The sequence below is a fragment of the Equus asinus genome, chromosome 23, assembly GCF_041296235.1.
Source record: "Equus asinus isolate D_3611 breed Donkey chromosome 23, EquAss-T2T_v2, whole genome shotgun sequence".
In the NCBI taxonomy this organism is placed as follows: Eukaryota; Metazoa; Chordata; class Mammalia; order Perissodactyla; family Equidae; genus Equus; species Equus asinus.
Window position 1 is genome coordinate 51,199,464 of NC_091812.1, and position 23,846 is coordinate 51,223,309.

Consider the following 23,846-nt stretch of genomic DNA (forward strand, 5'->3'; position numbering starts at 1 on the left):
GGATTATTGAATCTAGTTTTTTTTAATTGTGTAAATGCAGTTCATTTATATCTTTAGAGATGCTTAGATACTGAGTCTCTGTTTTAATTATTGAATAAAACATCTGTTAAATAGGTACTATGCTATCTGCTAGGGGTAAAAAGGTGAATAACATATAGTCTGACTATTAAAGTCTGGTAGGTTAAGAAGTCTTATAAATAAGCACCATAACTACAAGATGACAATTCTAGAATAGAGCAGACGATGCTATAGGAGCAGAGGGAAGTACCTGTGTTTGGTGTGGATTAGAGAGGTTTAACTGGGGAGTAAGCTGGAGGAATAAGTAGGGACTGTGTCATGAAGGGTTTTAAGAGCCAAATAAGAATTAAGATCCTACAGTGTGAGGAACAGGGAGCCCTTTAATTTTAAACTGTTAAATATCCTTGGTTCTATTGTGAGGGATGGGTTGGGGGAACAGCTAGAGCGAGGCTCATCAGCTAGAAGCATGTTCTAGCAGGTTCATCAGCTAGAAGATCTTGAAGGCATCTAGGTGAGCACTGAGAACAGCTTTGGTAGGGATAAGAAAAAATAGATAGAATTGAGAACTATTATATAATACATTTCCCTCTGGCTTCAAAGCCGTATCTCTTTAGCCTTATCTCCGGCCTACTGTGCACCTGTCACACTAGCTTACTTTCAAGTTCTTTCCCTTAGATCTCCTGCACATTCTATTCCATTTACATGTTACTTTTTCTGAGAGGTCTCTCCTGATCACACTGTCTAGTTAGGGAGATCAGCTATTATCATAGCATCTTGTTATTTTATTCTGTAGAATATCCTCCTTCCCTCCCTCCCCCCTTCTCCCCCTTCACTAGTTTGGGGGTTATATGCATTCTGACTCCTTTTCATGTTTTTCTTTTTCATGTTTTGTAAGTGTGGGTCTATTTCTGATCTGTCTTTTTCTGTTCCGTTGGTCTGTATGTCTATCCTTATATCAATACTATATTGTCTTTATTACTATTTCTTTACAACAAGTCTTGCAGTCGGGTAGTGAATGTCTTCCAATATTGTCTTTTTTTCAAAAAAAATTTTTTTTTAGCGATTGGCACCTAAGCTAACAACTGTTGTCGATCTTCTTTTTTTTTCTTTCTGCTTTTTCTCCCCAAATCCCCCCAGGATATAGTTGTATATTTTAGTTGTGGGTCCTTCTAGCTGTAGTACATGGGACGCCGCCTCAGCGTGGCCTGATGAGCGGTGCCATGTCCGCGCCCAGGATCCGAACCAGAGAAACCCTAGGCTGCCGCAGCGGAGTGTGTGAACTTTACCACTCGGCCACAGGGCCGGCCCCCTTTACAAAATTTTTTAGGTTATTTTAGATTTGTAGTATTTTCATATAAATTGTAAAATAAGCTTGCCAGTTTCTACAAAAAGGCTTACGGGAAGAATTGATATTTGAATAATATTGAGTCCTCTGATACTTTAACATGGCTTAGCCCTCCATTTCTTTAGATCTCTCAAGTTTTTTCTGCAGTGTTTTTATAATTTTCATATTTTAGGTCTTGCACATATTTTGTTCAATTTATTCTAAGTATTTCATGTTTTTTGATGCTATTGTCAATGATACTGTATTTTTAAATTTCTTTTTCCAATTGTTTGTTAATAGTGTATAAAAATACAGTTGATTCTTTTGTATATTGCCTTTATATTCTGTTACTTTCCTCAATTCACTTTTCAATTCCAGCAGATTTTATGTAGATTCCTTAGGATTTTCTTCATATACAATCAGAATGTCTGCAGAGAAAGTCAGTTTTGCTTCTCTATTTCCAATCAGTATACCTTTTACTTTTTCTTCCCTTGTTGCCACTGGCTAGGTTAGTGCTGTTTACTAGAAATATAATGTAAGCCACATGTGTAGTTTTAAATTTTCTAGTAGCTCCACACTAGGAAGTAACGAGTGACATTAAATTTAATATATTTTTTAATTCCACTACATCCAAAATATTATTCACATGTGTAGTAGTTTCCCCTAGGGCTGTTGTAACAAATTACCACAACCATTGAAATTTATTCTCTCACAGTTCTGGAAACTAGAAGTCTGCAATCAAGGTGTTGGCCGGGACATCCTTCCTCTGAAGGCTCTGGGAAAGAATCCTTCTTTGCCTCTTCTTATTTCTGGTGGTTGCTGGCAATCCTGTTTCTTTTTATGTCAGTTTTGGTGGTTTGTGTCTTTAGAGAATTTGTTCATTTCATCTAAGTTATTTAATTTATTGGGATGAAAGTATTTATAATATTCTCTTATTAATGTTTAAAGGATCTGAATGATGTACCTTCTTTCATTCCTCATGTTAGTACTACCTGCCTCTTGCTTTTTTCCTAATTTAGAGGTATGGATTTTTTTTGCTATTGCTTGTCCATTTTTTATTTTATTGATTTCTGCTCTTTTAGTTTTTTCCCTGTACTTACTCTTGGTTTAGTACACTTTTTCTAGCATCTTAAGATGGACATTTAGATGACTGATTTAAAAACTTTTCTCTTTTCTAACATAAATGTTTAAAAGCTATAAATTTTCTTCTAAACACTGCTTAGCTGCATCTCACAAATTGATTTCTGTTATTTTTTTCTTCAGTTAAAAATATTTTCTAGGGGCTATCCCTGAGGTGTAGTGGTTAAGTTCCGTGTGCTCTGCTTCAGCAGCCCAGGTTCCGTTCTAGGGTGCAGACCTGCACACTTGTTGGTGGACGTGCTCTGGCGGCGACCCACATACACAATGGAGGAAGATTGGCACAGATGTTAGTGCAGGGTGAATCTTTCTCAAGCAAAAAGAGGAAGATTGGTAACAGATGTTAGCTCAGGGTGAATCTTCCTCAGCAAAAGGTACATATATATTTTCTAATTTCTCTTGCGATTTTTTTTTTGATCCATGGATTGTTTAGAAAAGTGTTGTTTACTTTTTAAATACTTGGATAATTTTGTAAGCTGTCTTTGTATTGTGATTCCAAATTTAATTCCATTGTGGTCAGAGAACATGTTCCGTATGATTTATATTCTGTAAAATTTATCCAGCCTTGTTTTATGGTTTATCTTGGTGAATTTTCTGTGTGTACTTGAAAAGAGTGTCTGTATTACTGTCGTTGGGTGGAATGTTCTATGAATATCAATTATGTCAAGTTAGTTGATAGCATTCTTCAAATTTTGTGTATTCTTACTGATTTCCTGTATACCTGTTCTATGAATCACTGAGAGAGGAGTGTTGAAATCTGTAATTGTGGATCAGTTTATTTCTCCTTTCAACTTTGTCAGTTTTGGCTCCATATACTTTGACACTATCTTGTTAGATGTATATACATGCTTAGGATTATTACATCTTGATGAATTAACTCTTTTATTCTTATTATGAAATTCCTCTTTATCCCTGCTCTGAAATCTTCCTTTGCCTGTTATTAATATGGCCACTCTAGCTTTCTTATGATTAAAATTTATGTTGCATCTCTTTGCATCCTTGTACCTTTTTGAAAATAGACTTTTTTAGAACAGTTTTAGACTTACAGAAAAATTGAGAAGATATTACAGAATTTCCTATACCCCAGACCCAGTTTCTCCTATTATTAACATCTTTTATTAGCATGGTATATTTGTTAGAATTAATGAACCAATATTGATACGTTATTGATAACTAAAGTCTATAGTTTATTCACATTTCCTTAATTTTACCTAATGTTCTTTTTTCTGTTCCAGGATCCCATCCATGTACATTACATTTAGTTGTCATGTCTCCTTAGGCTACTTTTGGACTTTTCTTGTTTTGATGACCATGACAGTTTTTTGTTTTTTGTGTTTTTTTTTGAGGAAGATTATCCCTGAGCTAACTGCTGTCAATCCTCCTCTTTTTGCTGAGGAAGACTGGCCCTGAGCTAACATCCATGCCCATCTTCCTCTACTTTAGATGTGGGACGCCTACCACAGCATGGTGTTTGCCAAGTGGTGCCATGTCCGCACCCGGCATCTGAACCCGTGAACCCCAGGCTGCTGAGAAGTGGAACGTGCAAATTTAACCGCTGTGCCACTGGGCCAGCCCCAACCATGACGGTTTTGAGGAGTACTGGTCAAGCATTTTGTATTGGAATTTTGCTGATGTTTTTCTTAGGATTAGACTGGGATTGTGGGTTTTTGTGAGGGAGATCACAGTGAAATGCCTTTTCCATTACATCATATTCAGGGTACGTACTATCATCATGATTTATGACTTTGATGTTGATCTTGATTACCTGGCTGAGGCAGTGTTTGCTATGTTTCTCCACCGTAAAGTTACTCCCCTCATCCCTCTTTCCTTTCATACTCTTTGAAAGGAAGTCATTAAGCTCATCCCACAGTGAAGGAGAAGGGAGTTATACTCACTTCTTGAGGATAGAATACATAAATTATTTGGAATTCTTTTGCATGAGAGATTTGTCTCTTTTCTTTCATTTATTTATTTATTCATAGCATTTACTTATGACAGTATGGACTTACGGATATTTATTTTATACTTTGGGTTATAATCAAATACTACTTTCTTTGCTCAAATTGTTTCAGCCTTGGCTATTGAGAGCTCTTTCCGTTGGCTCCTGGGCTCCTTTGACGTACACCCATCAGTGTGAGTTTGTTTGCCTGCTTGTTTGTTTTCTGAGCACTTGATTTCTGCCACTAAAAAATGCTCCAGACTCATTTTGTGTGTTTCCTGTCCAGTCCTATAATCATCCAGTTCTTCAAGAAGCCTTGGTTCCTTTCATTGGAGAATGGTGTTAGAAACCAAGATCTGGGTACTAGGTGTCCTGGTTGCTACTCGGGTATCATTGCTTCTAGGCATTCTCAACTGATTGAACAAAGAAATATACTTGTGTATATTAGCCTGTTATATGTATATCTATAAATCCTTCTATATTTAGCCATCTGTATTTATATTAAGCTAAATATGAGTTCATACTGAGTCTCCAACTTTAATCCATTACCACATGGATCATCCTAGCCTCCTCCTCTTGCTTATCTGTAAATGCCTACTCTGACAGTGAGAAAGTTGGCTTCTACCATGCATCGTTCATCTACATAATGGTTCAGTTCCAGTGTACATATATAGCAGTATCAGAATTGTTAACTCATACCCCTTTGGGGAACAGTTTTATCAGCTAGAATGCCTGTTTGCAGTTCCTTTTGCCTTTGATTTACAGATACCACCCATTTCTTAAGTTACTTTCGTCAGCATCTCCCCCTCCCTGCCCCTCACTTCAGTGAAGTTGTTTCATATGTTTGTAATACAATTATATGCTCTTGACCTACTTCACGTTCCTCCAGGGGATCCTCTGACTGCCTCAGTGTTTTAAAAAAATATTTGCATACATTAAAGCTCACTCTGTGCTGTAAATTCCTATGAATTTTGACAAATGCCTAATGTCATGTATCCACCGTTACAGTATCATACAGAATAGTTTTACTTATGTAAAAAAATCCCTTGTACTTCAACTCTGCAACCCTCTCTACCTCACCACAAAGCCCTGGAAACCACTGATCTCTTTCTACTGTTTCTGTAGTTTTGCCTTTTCTAGAACATTCCATAAATGGAGTCACATAGGATATAGCCTTTTCAGACTGGCTTCTTTCACTTTATGATGTGCATTTAAGGTTCCTTCATGTTTTTTTCATGGCTTGATATCTCATTTCTTTTTATCACAGAATCATCCATTGTATAGATGTATTACAGTTTATCCATTCACCTATTGGAGAACATTTTCTTTGCTTCCAGATTTTGATGATTATGAATAAAACAAACATTGTGTGTAGGTTTTGCGTGGACATAAGTTTTTGAATCTTTTGGGTGAATACCTAGGAGTGTGATTGCTGGATTGTGTAGTAAGCTTATGTTTAGCTTTGTAAGAAATTGTCAAACTGTCTTCTAAAGTGGCTGTTCATCTTGCATTCCCATTAGCGGTAAATCAAAGTTCCTGTTTCCCATCTTCATCGGCATTTGGTATTGTCAGTTTTTAAACAATTTTAGCCATTCTAATAGGTGTATATTGATTACTTGTTATTTCAATTTGCGTTTCTCTAATGACTAATGATGTTGTGTATTTTTTCGTATACGTATTTGCCATATGTATATCTTCTTTGATGAGGTATTTGTTCAGGCGTTTTGCCCTTTTCTTTGCCGGGGGGGGGGGGGGGGGGGGCGGGAATTAGCCCTGAGCTAACATCCACTGCCAGTCCTCCTCTTTTTGGTGAGGAAGATTGGCCCTGAGCTAACATCTGTGCCCATCTCCCTCTACTTTATATGTGGGACGCCTGCCACAGCATGGCTTGATGAGCTGTGCGTTGGTCCATGCCCAGGATCCAAACCAGCTAACCCCAAGCTGCTGAAGCGGAGCACTCAAACTTAACCACTATGCCACTGGGCCAGCCCCTTTTGCCCATTTCTTAATGGGGTTGTTTGTTTTCTTCCTGTTGAGTTCTAAGAGTTTTTTGTGTATTTTGGATACCACTGCTTTATTAGATATGTGTTGTGCAAATATTTTCTCACACTCTGTGGCTTGTCTTTTCAATTCTCTTTAACAGTGTCTTTCACTGAAGTTTTTTGTTTGTTTTGTTTGGGTTTTTTTTTGGTGAGGAAGATTGGCCCTGAGCTAACATCTGTTGCCAGTCTTCCTCTTTTTTTTTTCTCTCTAAAGCCCCAGCACATAGTTGTATGTCCTAGTTGTAGATCATTCTAGTTCTTCTGTGTGGGATGCTGTCACAGCGTGGCTTAATAAGCGGTGTGTAGGTCCATACCCGGGATCCAAACTGGTGAACCCCAGGCCGCCAGAGCAGATTATGTGAACTTAACCAGTCGGCCATGAGGCCGGCCCCCAGAAGTTTTTAATAAAGTCTACCTTATTAATTTTTTGTTTCATGGATTGTGCTTTTGGTGTTGTATCTAAAAACTCATTGCCAACCCAGGATCACATAGATTTTCTCCTATATTTTCTTCTAAGAAGTTTTATAGTATTGTGTTTTATATATAGGTCTATGATCCATATTGAATTACTTTTTATAGAGGTGTCTTAGTCTAAATTCTTCTTTTTTTTGGCATATCAACGTCCAATTTTTCCATCACTGTTTGTTGAAAGACTCTCCTTTCTCCATTGAATTGCCTTTGCTCCTTTGTTAAAGATCAGTCATTCTTTTACTTTATCATATTTGTGTCTATATTTAAAATATGTTTCCTGTAGATAGCTGAGTTGTCTTGTTTTTTTATCCAGTCTAATAACTTCTGTCTTTTAATAGGAGTGTTTAGACCGCTTAAAAATTTCCTCTTTAAAATCAGCTTTATTCAGATATAGTTTATACACCATAAAATTCACCCATTTAGAGGATACAATTCACTGGTTCTCAGTATATTTACAGAGTTTTGCAACCATCAGCATAATTTAATTCAGAGCATTTTCAGCTCCCCAGAAAGAAACCTTGTGTCCATTAGCAGTCACTGTCTAACTCCCCTCTCTTCTCCCCCAGCCCTAGGCAACCACTAATCTATTTACTGTCTCTCTAGATTTGCCTGTTCTGGACATTTCCTATTGATAAACTCACACAATATGTGATCTTTTGTGATTGGCTTCTTTCACTTAGGATGCTGTTTCCAGGTTCATTCATGTTGTTGTATCAATACTTCATTCCTTTTTATTTATTTTTTTGAGGAGCAGGAGTCAAGTTTTTTATTTGTTCATTTCTTACATTTGAAGTACTCCTCGATGACATCCTTGGCCTGAGACTCTTTGCCATAGTCCTTCGCCACCACACAACTGCAACCAGCCACTTTCTGGGGCATTCCCCCTCGGTCAGTTTTGCAGAGGCCTACCCATTCCCCTAGTTTTTTGTTGTCATCAACCTTAATAAGGCTGATCTGGTGTTGGGCACAAAGGACCTCCACTGACTTCACATACACAGGCTCGTCGCAGTTGGATACAAGCACACAAAGATGAGCTTGGCGCTTGTCTAGGGCCTTGGCAGCTTCGCAGATCCGGTGTGGCAGGCTGTCGTGGATGAGGGCGGTCTTCAGCTCCTCTTGGAAGGTGGCGTTGACGTCCATTACACCTCCAGCAGCGATGCCTTCCGGGGCATGGCGTTGAGTCACGGGTGGAGCCGAATCTTGAACGCACTGCGCCTCTGTCTCTGCACGACTCAGCGGCGGCAGGAGAAGAGCTGCATTCCTTTTTAAAAAAAATTGTGGCAAAATTCATGTAATATAAAATTCACCATTTTAACAACTATAAAAATGTACGACTCAGTGGCATTTAGTACATTCACAATGTTATGTGACTATCACCACTATCTAGTTCCAGAATGTTTTCATCACCCCAAAAGGAAACCGTTTTCCCTTTAAGTAGTCACTCTTCATTTCCTCTCCCCGAGCCGTTAGCAACCACTAGTCTGTTTTCTTTCTCTATGGATTTGCCTATTCTGGTCATTTCCTGTAAATGGAATCATATGCAATATGTGACCTTGGGGTCTGGCATCTTTTCCTTAGCATCATACTTCCTGTTTTTTTTTTTTTTTTTTGGGGGGGGGGGGAAGATTAGCCCTGAGCTAACAACTGCTGCCAATCCTCCTCTTTTTGCTGAGGAAGACTGGCCCTGAGCTAACATCTGTGCCCATCTTCTTCCACTTTACTTGTGGGACGCCTACCACAGCATCTCTTGCCATGCTGTGCCATGTCCACATCTAGGATCTGAACCAGTGAACCCTCAGCCGCCGAAGTGGAACGTGTGAACTTAACCGCTGTGCCACCGGGCCAGCCCCAGTATCATACTTTCTGGATTCATCCATGTTATAGCATGTCTCAGTAGTACTTCATTCATTTTTCTGGCTGAATAAAATTCCAGTGCATGGAAATACCATATTTCGTTTATTGATTCATAGCTTGATCAATACTTGGGTTGTTATTTTGGTTTTTATTTTAATTAATTTTTTATTGTGGTAACATTGGTTTATGACATTATATAAATTTCGGATATACATCATTATATTTCGATTTCTGTGTAGATTATATCATGTTCACCACCCAAACACTGATTACAATCCATCACCATACACATGTGCCTAGTGACCCCTTTCACCCTCCTCCCTGCTTCCCCTCAGGTAACCACCAATCCAATCTCTGTCTGTCTCTTTTTTTTCCTATCAGGAAGATTGGCCCTGAGCTAACATCTGTTGCCAATCTTCTTCCTTTTTTTTTTCTGCTCCCCCCCCCCTCCCAAATCCCCGAAGTACATAGTTGTATATTTTAGTTGTGGGTCCTTCCACTCGTGGCATGTGGGACGCTGCCTCAACGTGGCCAAATGAGCAGTGCCATGTCCGCGCCTAGGATCCAAACCGGCAAAACCCTGGGCCACCGAAGTGGAGCACGTGAACTTAACCACTCGGCCATGGGGCCGGCCCCAATCTTCCTCTTTTTGCTTGAGGAAGATTGTTGCTGAGCTAACATCTGTGCCAATCTTCCTCTATTTTATGTGGAATGCTGCCACGGTGTGGCTTGATGAGTGGTGCCAGGTCCGTGCCTGGGATCCAAACCTGTGAACCCTGGGCAGTTGAAGCAGAGTGCACTAGCTTAACCATTACGCCACCAGGCCAGCCCCCCCAATCTGTCTTTATGTGTTTGTTTTGTTGTTGTTTTTATCTTTTTTTTATGAGTGAGATCATATGGTAGTTGACTTTCTCCCTCTGACTTATTTTGCTTAGCATAATACCCTCAAGGTCCATCCATGTTGTCACAAATGGCAAGATTTCATCCTTTTTAATGGCTGAGTAGTATTCCGTTGTGTGTATACACCACGTCTTCTTTATTCATGTGTCTCTTGATGGGCACCTAAGTTGCCAAGTCTTGGCTATTGTGAATAATGCTGCAGTGAACATAGGGGTGCATATATCTTTACCCATTCTTGTTTTAATGTTCTTTGGATAAATACCTAGCAGTGGAATAGCTGGATCGTATGGTAGTTCTATTTTTAATTTTTTGAGGAATCTCCATATTGTTTTCCGTAGTGGCTGCACCAGTTTGCACTCCCACCAGCAGTGTGTGAGAGTTCCCTTTTCTCCACATCCTCTCCAACACTTATTATGTCCTGGCTTCTTAATTATAGTTATTCTGATGGGAGTGATGTGATATCGCATTGCAGTTTTGATTTGCGTTTCCCTGATAATTAGTGATGTTGAACATCTTTTCATGTGCCTATTGCCCATCTGTATATCTTCATTGGAGAAATGTCTGTTCATATCTTTTTCTGTGTTTTGGCTGTTTTGAGTAGTGCTGCTATGAATATTTGTGTACAAGTTGTTCTGGTGTTTTTTTTTGTTTTTTTTTGGTGAGGAAGATTGGCCCTGAGCTAACAACTGATGCCAATCTTCCTCTTTTTGCTTAAGGAAGATTGGCCCTGAACTAACATCTGTGCCAGTCCTCCTCTATTTTGTGTGTGGGTTGCCACCAAAGCATGGCTTGATGATTCGTGTAGGTCTGTGCCCGGGATCTGAACCCGTGAACCCTGGGTGGCTGAAGTGGAGCACGCAAACTTAACCACTATACCACTAGGCTGGCCCCTGTATTCAAGTTTTTATATGGACATATGTTTTCATTTGTCATGGTAGGCCACTTAAATTTAGTGAAATTATCCATATGGTTGAATTCACATCTATTCTCTTGCTATTTGTTTTTAATTTGTCCTATCTGTTCTTTGTTCCCTTTTGAGTTGAGTGTATTTAGTATTTCATTTATCTCCACATTCTCTTATTAGTTATGCATCTTTTTTTAAGTAATTGCCTTAAAGTTTATAATATGCATCTTTAACTTACCACAGTCTGCCTTCAAATAGTATACTACTACTTCATGTATAACCTAGGACTCTTAATTCAGTACACTCCCGTGCTCTTCCATTCGTCCTCATCATTAAAAAGAGTTCTACCTTGTTGGGTTGTTATGAGTATGAAATGAGTTAATGCACATAAAATACTTTGAACATAGCTCATGCTTTTATTTATATTGGGAATAATAGAAGAAAAATTCATGTAAAGTTCTTGAATCTGCAGATTGCAGATTCCTCTTACAGCCTGCTTCAGCTACCCACTTCTGTGATCAAACTTGAAGACTGTTGGTTCTTGATTTTGACTGTACGATACAGTTAACTGGGCAGTTTAAAAAATGTTGATGGGGGGCTGGTCTGGTGGTGCAGTAGTTGAGTTCGCATGTTCCACTTCGGTGGCCTGTGGTTTGACTGTTCGGATCCTGGCTGTGGACCTATGTACCACTTGTCAAGCCATGCTTTGGCAGGTGTCTCACATATAAACTAGAGGAAGATCGGCACGGATGTTAGCTCAGGGCCAGTCTTCCTCAGCAAAAAGAAGAGGATTGGTGGCAGATGTTAGCTCTTCCTCAAAAAAAAATATTGATGGTAGTGTGCCATCCTCAGAAATTCTTATTTTATTGGTCTGGTTAAAAAAAAAAGTGTTCCAGCTGCCTCCAATGTGTAGTCAGAGCAGAGAACCATTACCCCAGGCTTTATCACTGTGATCTATAACTTAAAATATTTTAAACATGTAACTCTGACTTCCATCTCTTCTTTTGCTAGCTCGTGTACTCTAGTAGCCTATTTTGACGTTTCTTGGATTCCTTCGAGACCTCCAGGCCATTAGCCACACAACTTTTTCACTGTCCATCATCCCCTCATATAGTAATTTCTTTCCTTACCCAATTACATTGATTGATTGAATAAAAGTTTTAATGCCTACTAGTGCTCTATACTATTTGGTGGGGTCAAGTTGTCAACTCTCTTGTTCCTGTCATCCCTCACTGTAATTCAGGGCAAAACTTCAGCCCTGGTTAAACTCAGTTCTTTGCTGACTCTGCTTCCTTGACCCTGAGCAGCTGAGTGTGACTAGAGAAAACCAACAGCAGTGCTGACTAGTCTCACTTTAAATTTAGGGCCATAGATCTCACTTGTGCCCTTCGCCTCACCTAGTCGTTTTCCTCTTTCACTTTCGTTAGTAAGAAGACTATTTAATCTCTTTTCCTTCCTTACTCTTAGCTAAATATATGTGTGCCTACCCCGCCCTCTGTGCGGTGGCCTATGGCCTGTTTAAGGACTTTGCTTCTGCAGTTATCCTTTCTCTCCCCTGCATCATTTTTCTTGCTGAATCATTTTTCATTTTTATTTTTTTTCATTTTTATTTTTTCTTATTTTTTTTTGAGGAAGACTGGCCCTGGGCTAACATCCGTGCCCATCTTCCTCTACTTTATACATGGGACGCCTACCACAGCATGGCTTTTGCCAAACCATGCCACATCCGCACCCGGAATCTGAACTGGGGAACCCCAGACCACTGAAGCGGAACGTGCGCACTTAACTGCTGTGGCACCAGGCCGGCCCCTGAATCATTTTTATAGGCATATGAATGTGCTGTAACATCTCAGTTCTCTCTTTCTCCCTCCCACACATCCGTTTCTTTCTCATTTTTAGCAAAATTTGTCAAGAAGAATTGCTCAGATGCAGTGTTTCTACTTTCTTTGCGTTTGTTCTCCAGCTCACTCCAGACTGGCTCTTCACCGCCACCAACTAAAACCACTCTTGTCAACATTTTCAATTGTAAAGTTACTCTATCTCTTGTCGACATTCAACACAGTTGATTGATCAGTTCCTATTTTTTTAAAAACTTCACTTGGTTTTCTGGATGCCATTCCATCCTGATTCTTTTCTGATTTACAGCAGTTGCTTGTCAGTCTTGTTTTCTAGCTTCTCTTTCTTTTCCTCTAAAGGTTGGAGTGCCCTAGGCTTAGGCCTTATACCTTTTCTTTATCAATATTTGTCACTTTTTAGGGTATCTTATCTAACTCCATGGTTGTAAGTATCATTAATTTGCTCTTGAATCCAGACTTGATATCTTTTTAAACTCCACACTATATTGGACTGCCTTCTCCACTTGAATGTTTTAGTCGGCATCTCAAATTTGTCCAAAACAGAATTTTTAGTTTATTTCCTCAAACCCTTTCCTCAGACTTTACCATCTTAGTCTATGGCACCACCGTTCACCATCTTCACTTAGGCCACAAACTGGACATCATTCTTACTTTCTCTTTTTCTCTCATTCTTCCAATTCATCAGCAGCAGTTTTTTCTTTAACTGTATCCCAAATCTTGCTGTTTCTTGTCACTCCCACTCCTTTGCCCTAATATAAGCGGTTATTCTCTCTTCTGGACTATTGCAGTTGCCTCCTGAGTGCTCCCCCTGCTTCCGCTCTTTTCTCCCTCTGGTCTGTTTGTAGCAGCTAGTGTGATTTTTTTTAAGGATATAAATAATAACACATCACTCTCATCTAGAGGCCACTAGTAGCTTCCCATCACACTTAGAATAAAACCCAAAGACCTTACCTTAGCCTAAAAGGTTCTATATGATTTCCCCCATTGCTGACCTTATCTCCCAGTACTCTCCTAAGCTCCGGAGCCATGGCCTTGCTGTTCCTCGAATATCAAGTTATTTGCTTGCCTTAAGACTTTTATTTTTTATTTTCTTCTACTTGGAATGTTCTTTTCTATCATTGTATGATTCACTCCTTTATATTGCTTAGACCTCTGTTCAGATCTTATTTCCTTACTTCTTCCAAGAAGTCTTCACTGATTGCACTATAAAAACAAGCCCTTCCATTATCACTTTCTTTCCCTCTATCTTGCTTTATTTTTCATCATAGCACTTATACTTTCTGAAATTATTTATTTAAAAGTTTGTACTTGTTTACTGATTACTCCCCAACTATAACGTAAGTTCCATAAAGATGGGACATTTGGTATTTTCATTACTTTAATTCTCAGCATTTAGAACAATGTCTGAGACTCACTCATAGGTTATTAATATACGAGCAATGATTGTTTAGCAAACGTAAGAACTCCTTCCCGTTAGCCACAAAACTGTAAAATACTTAGAAATAATCCAAACAAACAGTGGGCAAGACCTGGGTGAAGAAAATCATGAAACTTTACTTAAAGGCTTTTTTAAAAAAGGACGTGGATAAAATGGAGAGCCATACTATGCCCCTCACTGCAGAACTTAATATTGTTAAGATGCCCATTCTCCTTAAGTAATGTGTGTTTTAGAGGAGTTCCAAACGAAGATCTCAATCCCTCCCACCCCTGAAACTTGGATGATAAACTTGAGTGAATAAGCCTGGAAAGTCTTAAAAAAGGATGAAGAAGGAGTTCTTCTACCAAATCAAAAAACATAAAGAACTATTATAATTAATTATGGGTGATACTAGCTTGGAAGTTAGCTAATGAACAAAATAGAAGTTATATATGAATATATATGAAATATTTTAGCAGATTTTACTCTCTACTTTTTTAACTTTATAGTGAGTGTAGCTAAAATTGGGAATAATCATATTAGCAATTTTGCTTTCCTGCCTACTTCTCGAGTTGAAACCAGTGTTATTCCACTCTTATTATTTTCTTACCTTTCCCACTTTCTTCCATTTTTCTCTATACTTTTGTTGAAATCTCAAAGGGTGAGAACTGCTTTTTAAAAAAACTTTTTATTTTGAAAAAATAGTCAAACCTTCAGAAAAGTTCTAAGAATATTGTAATGAGCTCCCATTATATCCTTCACTTAGATTTACCAGTTATTAACATTTTGCCGGGTTATTGCTTGCTCTGTTTATGCATATTGTTGCATTTTTTTGAGAAATCAGTTGAGAATAAGTTCATCATATATTTGCTAAAATCAAGGACATTCTCTTACACAACAATACAGTGATCACATTAGGAAAATTAGCTTCGTTACAGATTTATCTAACATATAGTTTATAGTGAAATTTTTACGATACTATACCTTATAGTGGTTTTTTGTTCTTCTGTTCCCAGATGCATTCTAGGATCACTCATTGTATTTAGTTGTCATTTATTTGGTAGATTTTCCACATAGACAGTCATGCGTGCAAACAGGGACAGCTTTATTTCTTCCATTCCTTTCTTTCTTTTTCTACCTTTATTGTATTCTTCCTTCTGCTTTTTTGAGGGTTTATTTTGCTATCCTTTTTTTTAAAATTTATTTTTCTTCTTCTCCCCAAGGCCTCCCCTCCCCCCCGACCAGTACATAGTTGTGTATTTTAGTTGTGGGTCCTTCTGGCTGTGCTCTGTGGGATGTCGCCTCAGCATGGCCTGGTGAGCAGTGCCATGTCTGCACCCAGGATCCGAACTGGCGAAACCTTGGACCGCTGAAGTGGAGTGTGCAAACTTAACTACTCCACCGTGGGGCCCACCCCTATTTTGCTCTTCTTTTTCTAGTTTCTTAAGGTTGAAGTTTAGATTGTTAATTTGAGAGCTTGCTTTTTTCCCTAGTAAGTACTTAATGCTGTATATTTCCCTGTAAGCACTGCTTTAACAGCATCTCACAAATTTTGATATGTCTTTTTGTTCAGTTCAAAATATTTTATAATTTCTTTAAACTTCCTCTTGAACCATGAGTTATTTAGAAGTGAGTTTAATTTCTAAGTGTTTGGAGATTTGCCTGTTATCTTTCTGTTGTCACTCATTTTGGTGCTCAGATTTTTCTTTTTTAAAGATTTTATTTTTCCTTTTTCTCCCCAAAGCCCTCCGGGACATAGTTGTATATTTTTAATTGTGGGTCCTTCTAGTTGTACTATCTGGGATGCTGCCTCAGTATGGCCTGATGAGTGGTGAGTGGTGCCATGTCTGTGCCCTGGATCTGAACTGGTGAAACGCTGAGCTGCTGAAACAGAGTGCCTGAACTTAACCACTTGGCCACAGGGCCCGTCCCCTGGTGCTCAGATTTTAATCTCCTTTAATTTGGAACAGTACCTTGGACTTTACCCCCCTTTCATTATATTGATTTTCTTTCTTTCTTTCTTTTTTTTTTTTTAGAATTTGACCCTTTAGTTTGAGTTTGTCTGCCTAATTCCTCATGATTAGATTAAGGCTGTTCATTTTTGTCAGAAATACTACATAGCTAATGTGGTGTCCTTCTTAGTGCATATCAGAAGGCACATAATATCAGTTTGACCAATTATTAGGATAACTTTGATTACTTGGTTAAAGTGATGGCCATCAGCTTTCTCTGATGATACATTTTATTCCTTTGTAAATTATTAGTATCTCTGGAGAAAGACTTTGAGATTGTATAAATGTCCTATTTCCAACAGCCTCTACCCAGTGATTTTAGCATCCATTGATAATTCTTGCTTGAATCTGAATACTATAATGATTGTAAAATGGTTTTTGATCATTCCTTCTGTGTTTATTAGTTGGCATTCTATTGTGAAGAGCCTTCCTTTCCTTCTCTTCCCTTCATTCCTTTGTTTTATAATATCAGTATGTACTCAAGGCTTAAAAAACAAAAATCAGTGTGTTGTAATCCATTACTGTTATTCATTTTGATGCTGCAGTTGTTCCCAGTTTGGCCAGTGGGAGACCCTCCAAACCAGTTCCTGTGTCCTTTTGAAAAGACCTCCATTAGTCTTTGAGCAGTGCTTTTTTTTTTTTACCTTGCATAGGATGTTCTAGGTGTATCTTGTGCTTTTCTTGTGCAGCCTTGGAACTGGTCATTTCTCCAAGGAATGGTGGGGAATGGTTTTAAGAAACAAAGATTTAGGTGCTGAGTATTTTGTTGGTGGTAGAATGACACTGCGCCTGGATTTTCTTTTTAGCAAATGGAAGGAGGAAATACACATACACACATTTTTAATAGCTTTATTGAGATATAACTCGTATACCACACAATTCACCCATTTAAAGTATACAATTCATTGACTTTTAGTGTAGTCACAGACTGCTCAACCATCACCAAAATCAATGATAGAACATTTTTATCACCCCAAAAGGATACCCCATACCCTTTAGCAGTCACTCCCCATTTCCCCCCAGCCCTAGGCAGCCACCAATCTACTTTCTCTTTTTACATAGATTTGCCTATTCTGGACATTTCATGTAAATGGAGCCATACTATATGTGGTCTTTTGTGACTGACTTCTTCCACTTAGCATAATGTTTTGAGGGTTATTTATGTTGTAGCATATATCAGTACTTAATTCGTTTTTGTTGCTGAATGATAGTCCATTGTACGGATGTACTACATTTTATTTATTTCTTCATCAGCTAATGGGTATTTGAGCTCTTTCCATTTTTTGTCTATTATCAATAATGTTGATACGCATGTATTTAAATTTTTTATTTTATTTTCTTTTGAGGAAGATTAGCTCTGAGCTAACATCTGCAGCCAGTCCTCTTTTTTTGCTGAGGAAGACTGGCCCTGAGCTAACGTCCATGCCCATCTTCCTCTATATGTGGGACGTCTACCACAGCATGACTTGCCAAGTGGTGCCATGTCTGCACCCAGGATTCGAACCACCGAACCCCGGTCCACCAAAGCGGAACATGCACACTTAACCACTGCACCACTGGGCCAGCCCCTAAATTTTTTATTTTTGAATTATTTTAGTTTTATACAAAAGTTGAAAAAAATAGTACAGAGAGTTCCTGTACTCCTCTTCGGCTGACATTTTACATTACCATAGTACGTTTGTTAAAGCTTAGACATCAACATTGTTACATTGCTATTAACTAAGATGCAGATTTTATTTTAATTTTACTAGTTTTTACATTAATGTGCTTTTCCTGTTCTGTGATCCAGTTCAGGATGCCACATTGCATTTAGTAGAATGTATTTTAAAATTGTGAGTTCATACTGATACCCCTAATTTCATTCTAATACACAGATTCTTTTTTTTTTTTTTCCCTGAGGAAGATTAGCTCTGAGCTAACATCTGCTGCCAATCCTCCTCTTTTTACTGAGGAATACTGGCCCTGAGCTAACATCCGTGCCTGTCTTCCTCTACTTTACATGTGGGACACCTACCATAGCATAGCTTGCCAAGTGGTGCCATGTCTGCACCTGGGATCGGAACCAGTGAACCCCAGGCCACCAAAGTGGAACGTGCGCATCTAACCGCTGTGCCACCAGGCTGGCCCCAATACACAGATTCTTACTTGGTTTCTCCTATCCCATATTTATATCTCCCTTTTCTCATAGCAAGAACTCTGGCTTCCAACAATTGTTCAATCATAGAGTACATACAGACTAATTTCAGAATTTCTACAACAATGCCGCTACAAAAAACAGGCCTTCTAAGTAAAGGTCAAGATTTCTTTTCACTTCTTCATATTAAAGTGAATCGTTCAGAAGTTACCTGGATTAGTTCTTTTTTCATTCCCTTCTATATGGTTATAGTAACAATTTTATATATAGTTAGGTTCATTGGTTCACATGTAAAGTTAGGTATTTAACCAGGTAAAGTTAGGTATTTAACCAGGTCAGTTTTTTTTTTAATGGAATTTAGGAATTGTTCTTTTCTAGACTTTTAACCTTTAGAGTGAGTATACCCTGCTTATGTGTTTTGTTTGAACTTACTAGTGTTTAAGAATTTTGAATTAGTAGCCAAGGTTTTAAAACTTGGAAATTTACATAAAAGTCCTGATTTCTGGCTTCTGTGAAAACGGCAAAAAGGAGGTTCTGGTTTTGCCAAGTCCGTTTGGCAACAGTTGGATGGATCGGACTAATAGTGGCTGCCTGCATTCTGTAGTTCCCACGACTCTTATGTCCTGCCTGAGCCCTTTAGGCATTTGTGTGTGCAACCCTTCTTTACAAAACTTTCAGCGGCAGGTGCAACAGTAGAGAATTACATTGCTTTGTGTTCTGAAAAAGGGAATTTTATCTGAAATAGCTTAGTTTTTCAATTTTGTAGTTTCGTAACCCAGCCAGTGTAACTGGTGTTGCTAATGCTTTCTAAATGGAACCACCAAGGCCCTATTTTAAATTGCTTAAATGTAGCAAATAACTTTGATAGAACTGTACTTTCTTTGTGGTTTAAACAAAGTTCATCATTCATTCTGTGTGGTTTGGGACACCAAGGAACACACAGATATTTTTGAAGCTTTAAGGAAATCTTTTTGTTACAGTGACAGGAATTGTATTAACTACATTTGGTCTTGTAAATTGAAGTTAATAACGTTTTGTTGGTGTTAACAGTATTTATTCATTAAAATGTATGCCATTCTAAACAGTAAAGTGAAATGAAGTTGATTCTGAAAGATTAGCTTAGCTGTAGTTGGGAAATGAAATTTAATTATTAAACTAACTTAGTTTTTACCAGTATTTTAATTCTTTTCAAAAGCTTTTGTTAATACAGACTATTTTTTTTACCAGATATAAAGAAGTTCATTTCATAATGCTAAAGGGGTTAAAAGGACATAATAGTTCTAAATGTTTATGCCCTTAGTAACAGAGCTTCAAAATACGTGAAGCAAAAACTGATAGAACTGAAGGGAGAAATAGACAAATCTACAGTTATAGCCAGAGATTTCAGTACCACTCTTTTACTAATGAATAGAACAAGTGGACAGAAAATCAGCAAGGTATAAGTAGATTTGAACAACACTATTAACCTACTTGACCTCATTGACATTTGTAGAGCTCTCAGTCTAACAACAACAGAACACACATTCTGCTAAAGTATACATGGTATATTTATCAAGATAGACCATATTCTTAGCCATAAAAGTAGTCTCATGAAGTGTAAAAAAATTCGAGTCACACACAGTATATTCTCTAACCACAATGTAATTAAGTTAGAAATCAATAACCAGAAGATTGTTGGAAAATTCCCAAGTACAAAATTTGGAAACTGAAAAACATACTTTTCAGTAGCCCATTGGTCAAAGAAAATACTTTAAGAAAGGGAAATTAACAAATGTTTTGAACCGAATGAAAAGAAAACACAACATACTTGAATTTGTGGGATGCCACTAAAATGTTACTTGGGTGTGGGGGGATTTATAGCACTACCTACAATAGAAAAGAAGAAAGATCTCAAATCAATGACCTCAGCTTCCACCTTAAGAAACTAGAAAAAGGAGAGCAAATTAAATTCTATATAGACAGGAAAAGAAATAAAGGTCAAAGTAGAAGTCAGTGAAACAGAAAAGCAATAGAGAAAAATCAGTGAAACCAAAAGCTGGTTCTTAGAGAACATGAATAAAATTGGTAAACTAGTGACAAGACACAAATTACTAATGTCAGGAATGAGAGAGAGAGGTGACATCACTACATAGTCTATAGATATTAAAAGGATAATAACGGAATATTATAAACAACTTTATGCAATAAATTGACAACTTAGATGAAATGGACCAGTTCCTTTAAAGACACTTCTATATCCTTCATGTTTGTGTCCCCCCCAAATTCTTATGTTGAAAGTAATCCCTAATGTGATGGTATTTGGAGGTGGGGTTTTAAAGGGAGGTGCTTCAGTTATGAGGGTGAAACCCTCACGAATGAGATGAGTGCCTTTCTAAAAAGAGACCTTCTTGCTCCCCTCCATTATGTGAAGTTACAGCAAAAAGACAGTCTTCTATGAACTAGGAAGCTGGTCCTCACCAGATACTGAATCCGCCAGTGCCTTGATCTTGGACTTCCCAACTTCCAGAGCTGTGAGAAATAAATTTCCACTGTTTCTAAGCCACCCAATCTATAGTATTCTGGTATAGCAGCCTGAATGAACTAAGGCAGTCACAAACTATGAGTTTACCAAGAAGTAGGTAACCTGATAGCTCTATATATGTTAAAGGAATTGAAATTATAGTTAAAAACCTACCCACAAAGAAAACTCCAGATGCGGATGATTTCACAGGTGAATTCTGTCAAATGTTTAAAGAAGAAATAATGCCAGTTCTATACAAACTCTTCCAGAAAATTAGAGAGGAAGAAATTCTTCCCAGTTCGTTCTGTGAGACTGGCTTTACCTTGATACCAAAACCAGATAGACATTTCAGGAAAAGAAAACTACAGGCTAATATCCCTCATTAACATATATAAAATTTCAAAGAAAATTTTAGCAAATAGAATCCAATAATATATAAAAAGGATAATATATCATCATCAAGTGGGGTTTATCTCAGGAATGCATGGTTGGTTAATAACTTTAAAATTAATCAATGTAATTCATTATGATAAAGATTGGAAAAAGTATGTGATCTGAGGAGATGCACAAAACACATATGATAAAATCCAACATCTATTCCCAATAAAAGTCTCAGGAATAGAAAGGAACTTCCTTAATTTGATAAAGAGCAGCTATGAAAAACCTACAAGTAACATCATATTTACTGGTAAAAGACTGAATGGTTTCTCCGTAAGATTAGGAACAAAACAGAGATGTCCACTGTCAACACTTCTCTCTCCTTTTTTTTTTGATCAAAGAAATGTGTATTAAAACAGCTACCTTAGACCAGTTTTACTCTACCGCAATAAACATCAATACAATTATATCACCCATTGGACCATACATACATTACTGTTGCCATGGCAGATTGGTATATTCTTTTCAAAAGGCAAAAGGTAACATATAACAGTTACATGTTATACAGTTATGCAGGCGTTTATAAATTCTAATCTAGAAAACTAACTCCCGGAATTTATTCTGTAACTTAATAGAAGCTCAAAAGCTTAATGTGGAGAGATGCTTATTGATGCATTTTCTCTCTCTCTTTTTTATTGTGGTAGAATGTAGATGGCATACTGTTTATCATATTCACCATTTGTAAGTATACAATTCATTCTCCCCTCTCCCAGCCCCTGGTAACCTCTATTCTATTTTGTGTCTCTCTGAATTGGCCCATTTTTGGTACCTCATATACGTGGAATCAGAATATTTGTCTTTCTATGTCTGGCTTATTTCACTTGGCCTAATGTTTTCAAAGTTTATCCGTGTTGTAGCATTTATCAAAATTTAATTCCTTTTTATGGCTGAATAATATTTCATTGTGTGGATATACCACATTTTGTTTATCCATTCATCTGCTGGTGGACACTTGGGTTGTTTCTACCTTTTGGCTTTTGTGAATAATGCTGCTGTGACTAATAATGCTGAGCATATTTTCATGTGCTTATGGGTCATTTGTATGTCTTCTTTGGTTACCATTTCTCTTGAACATTGTAGTGGGTGTTCTGGCTGGTGCAATAAAAAAAAAAGAAAGAAAGAAAAGGCATCTACATTGGAAAGAAAGAAGTAAAATTGTCTATATATACAGACACATTATTATCTATGTAGAAAATTTGATGGAACCTACAGAAAAGCTCTACAACTCATAAGCAACTTTAGCAAGATTGCATTTTACAAATCAACGTATAAAAATCAGTTGTAATTATAGTAGCAACGAACAAGTGAAAATTGAGTTAAAAAAGGAAATGATGTCATTTACAATAGCATCTAAATTATTCTTATTATTGAGGACGATTAGCCCTGAGCTAACTACTGCCAATCCTCCTCTTTTTGCTGAGGAAGACTGGCCCTGAGCTAACATCCATGCCCATCTTCCTCTACTTTATATGTGGGACGCCTACCACATCATGGCTTTTGCCAAGTGGTGCCATGTCCACACCCGGGATCCTAACCAGCGAACTCTGGGCCACTGAGAAGTGGAACATGCGCACTTAGCTGCTGCGCCACCAGGCTGGCCCCAACATCCAAAGTATTAAGTACTTAAGGATAAATCTGACAAAAGAAGTGAAAGACTTACATGCTATAAACTACAAAACATTCATGAGAGAAGTTTTTAAAAATCTAAATAAATGCAGAGATAAACCTTGTTCATGGGTTAGAAGACTCAGTATTGTCAGTCTTCGTTAAGTTGTCCTGCAGATTCAACACAATCCCAATTAAAATCCTATGAGGCAGTTTTTTGAGGTAGAAATTGACAAGCTGATTCTAAAATGCTTATTGAAATACAGAGGACCTTTTTTTAAATTTAATTTTTATTGAGTTAATGATAGGTTATAATCTTGTGAAATTTCAGTTGTACATTATTGTCTGTCAGTCATGTTGTAGGTGCAGCCCTTCACACTTTGTGCCCACCCCCCCAACCCCCCTTTTCCCTGGTAGCCACTAATCTGTTCTCTTTGTCTACATTTTTAAATTCCTCTTATGAGTGGAGTCATACAGAGATTGTCCTTCTCTATCTGGCTTATTTCACTTAACATAATTCTCTCAAGGTCCATCCGTGTTGTTGCAAATGGAACGATTTTGTTTTTTGTTATGGCTGAGTAGTACTCCATCGTATATATACCACATCTTCTTTATCCAGTCATCTGTTTATGGGCACTTAGGTTCCTTCCACGTCTTGGCTTTATTAGCATTATTGTAAATAATGCTGCAATGAACATTGGGGTGCATGGGACTTTTGAAATTGCTCATTTCAAGCTCTTTGGATAGATACCCAGAAGTGGGATAGTTCACTCGTATGGTAATTCTATTTTTAATTTTTTGAGGAATCTCCATACTGTTTTCCCTAGTGGCTGCACCAGTTTGCATTCCCACCAGCAGTGTATGAGGGTTCCTTTTTCTCCACAACCTCTCCAACATTTGTTACTATTTGTTTTAGTTATTTTTGTTGTTCTAATGGGTGTAAGGTGATATCTTAGTGTAGTTTTGATTTGCATTTCCCTGATCATCAGCGGTGATGAACATCTTTTGATGTGCCTATTGGCCATCCGTATATCTTCTTTGGAGAAATGTCCGTTCGTGTCTCCTGCCAATGTTTTGACTGGGTTGTTTGATTTTTTGTTGTTGAGTTTGTGAGTTCTTTTTATATTATGGATATTAACCCTTTGTCAGATGTATGACTTGCAAATATTTTTTCCCAGTTAGTGGATTGTTTTTTTGTTTCAATCCTGTTTTCCTTTGTCTTGAAGAAACTCTTTAGTCTGATGAAGTCCCATTTGTTTATTCTTTTTATTATTTCCCTTGTCTGAGAAGACATG

The 23,846-nt window shown here is 37.7% G+C and overlaps 2 protein-coding genes across 8 annotated transcripts in view; one reads left to right on the top strand and one right to left on the bottom strand.

Annotated features, from left to right (window-relative positions):
- DENND4C (DENN domain containing 4C) overlaps positions 1-23,846 on the top strand; it is a 113,512-nt gene that overhangs the window by 4,039 nt on the left and 85,627 nt on the right. The window lies entirely within an intron of this gene.
- LOC106833910 (small ribosomal subunit protein eS12-like) lies at positions 6,647-9,143 on the bottom strand. Its single transcript, XM_070495788.1, has one exon. The coding sequence runs from the start codon at positions 8,069-8,071 to the stop codon at positions 7,706-7,708; it is 366 nt and encodes a 121-aa protein (XP_070351889.1). The 5' UTR covers positions 8,072-9,143; the 3' UTR covers positions 6,647-7,705.

Bases quoted from the DNA above. Each gene is read 5' to 3' on its own strand.
- LOC106833910 (XM_070495788.1), bottom strand. From the start codon at position 8,071: ATGGACGTCAACGCCACCTTCCAAGAGGAGCTGAAGACCGCCCTCATC.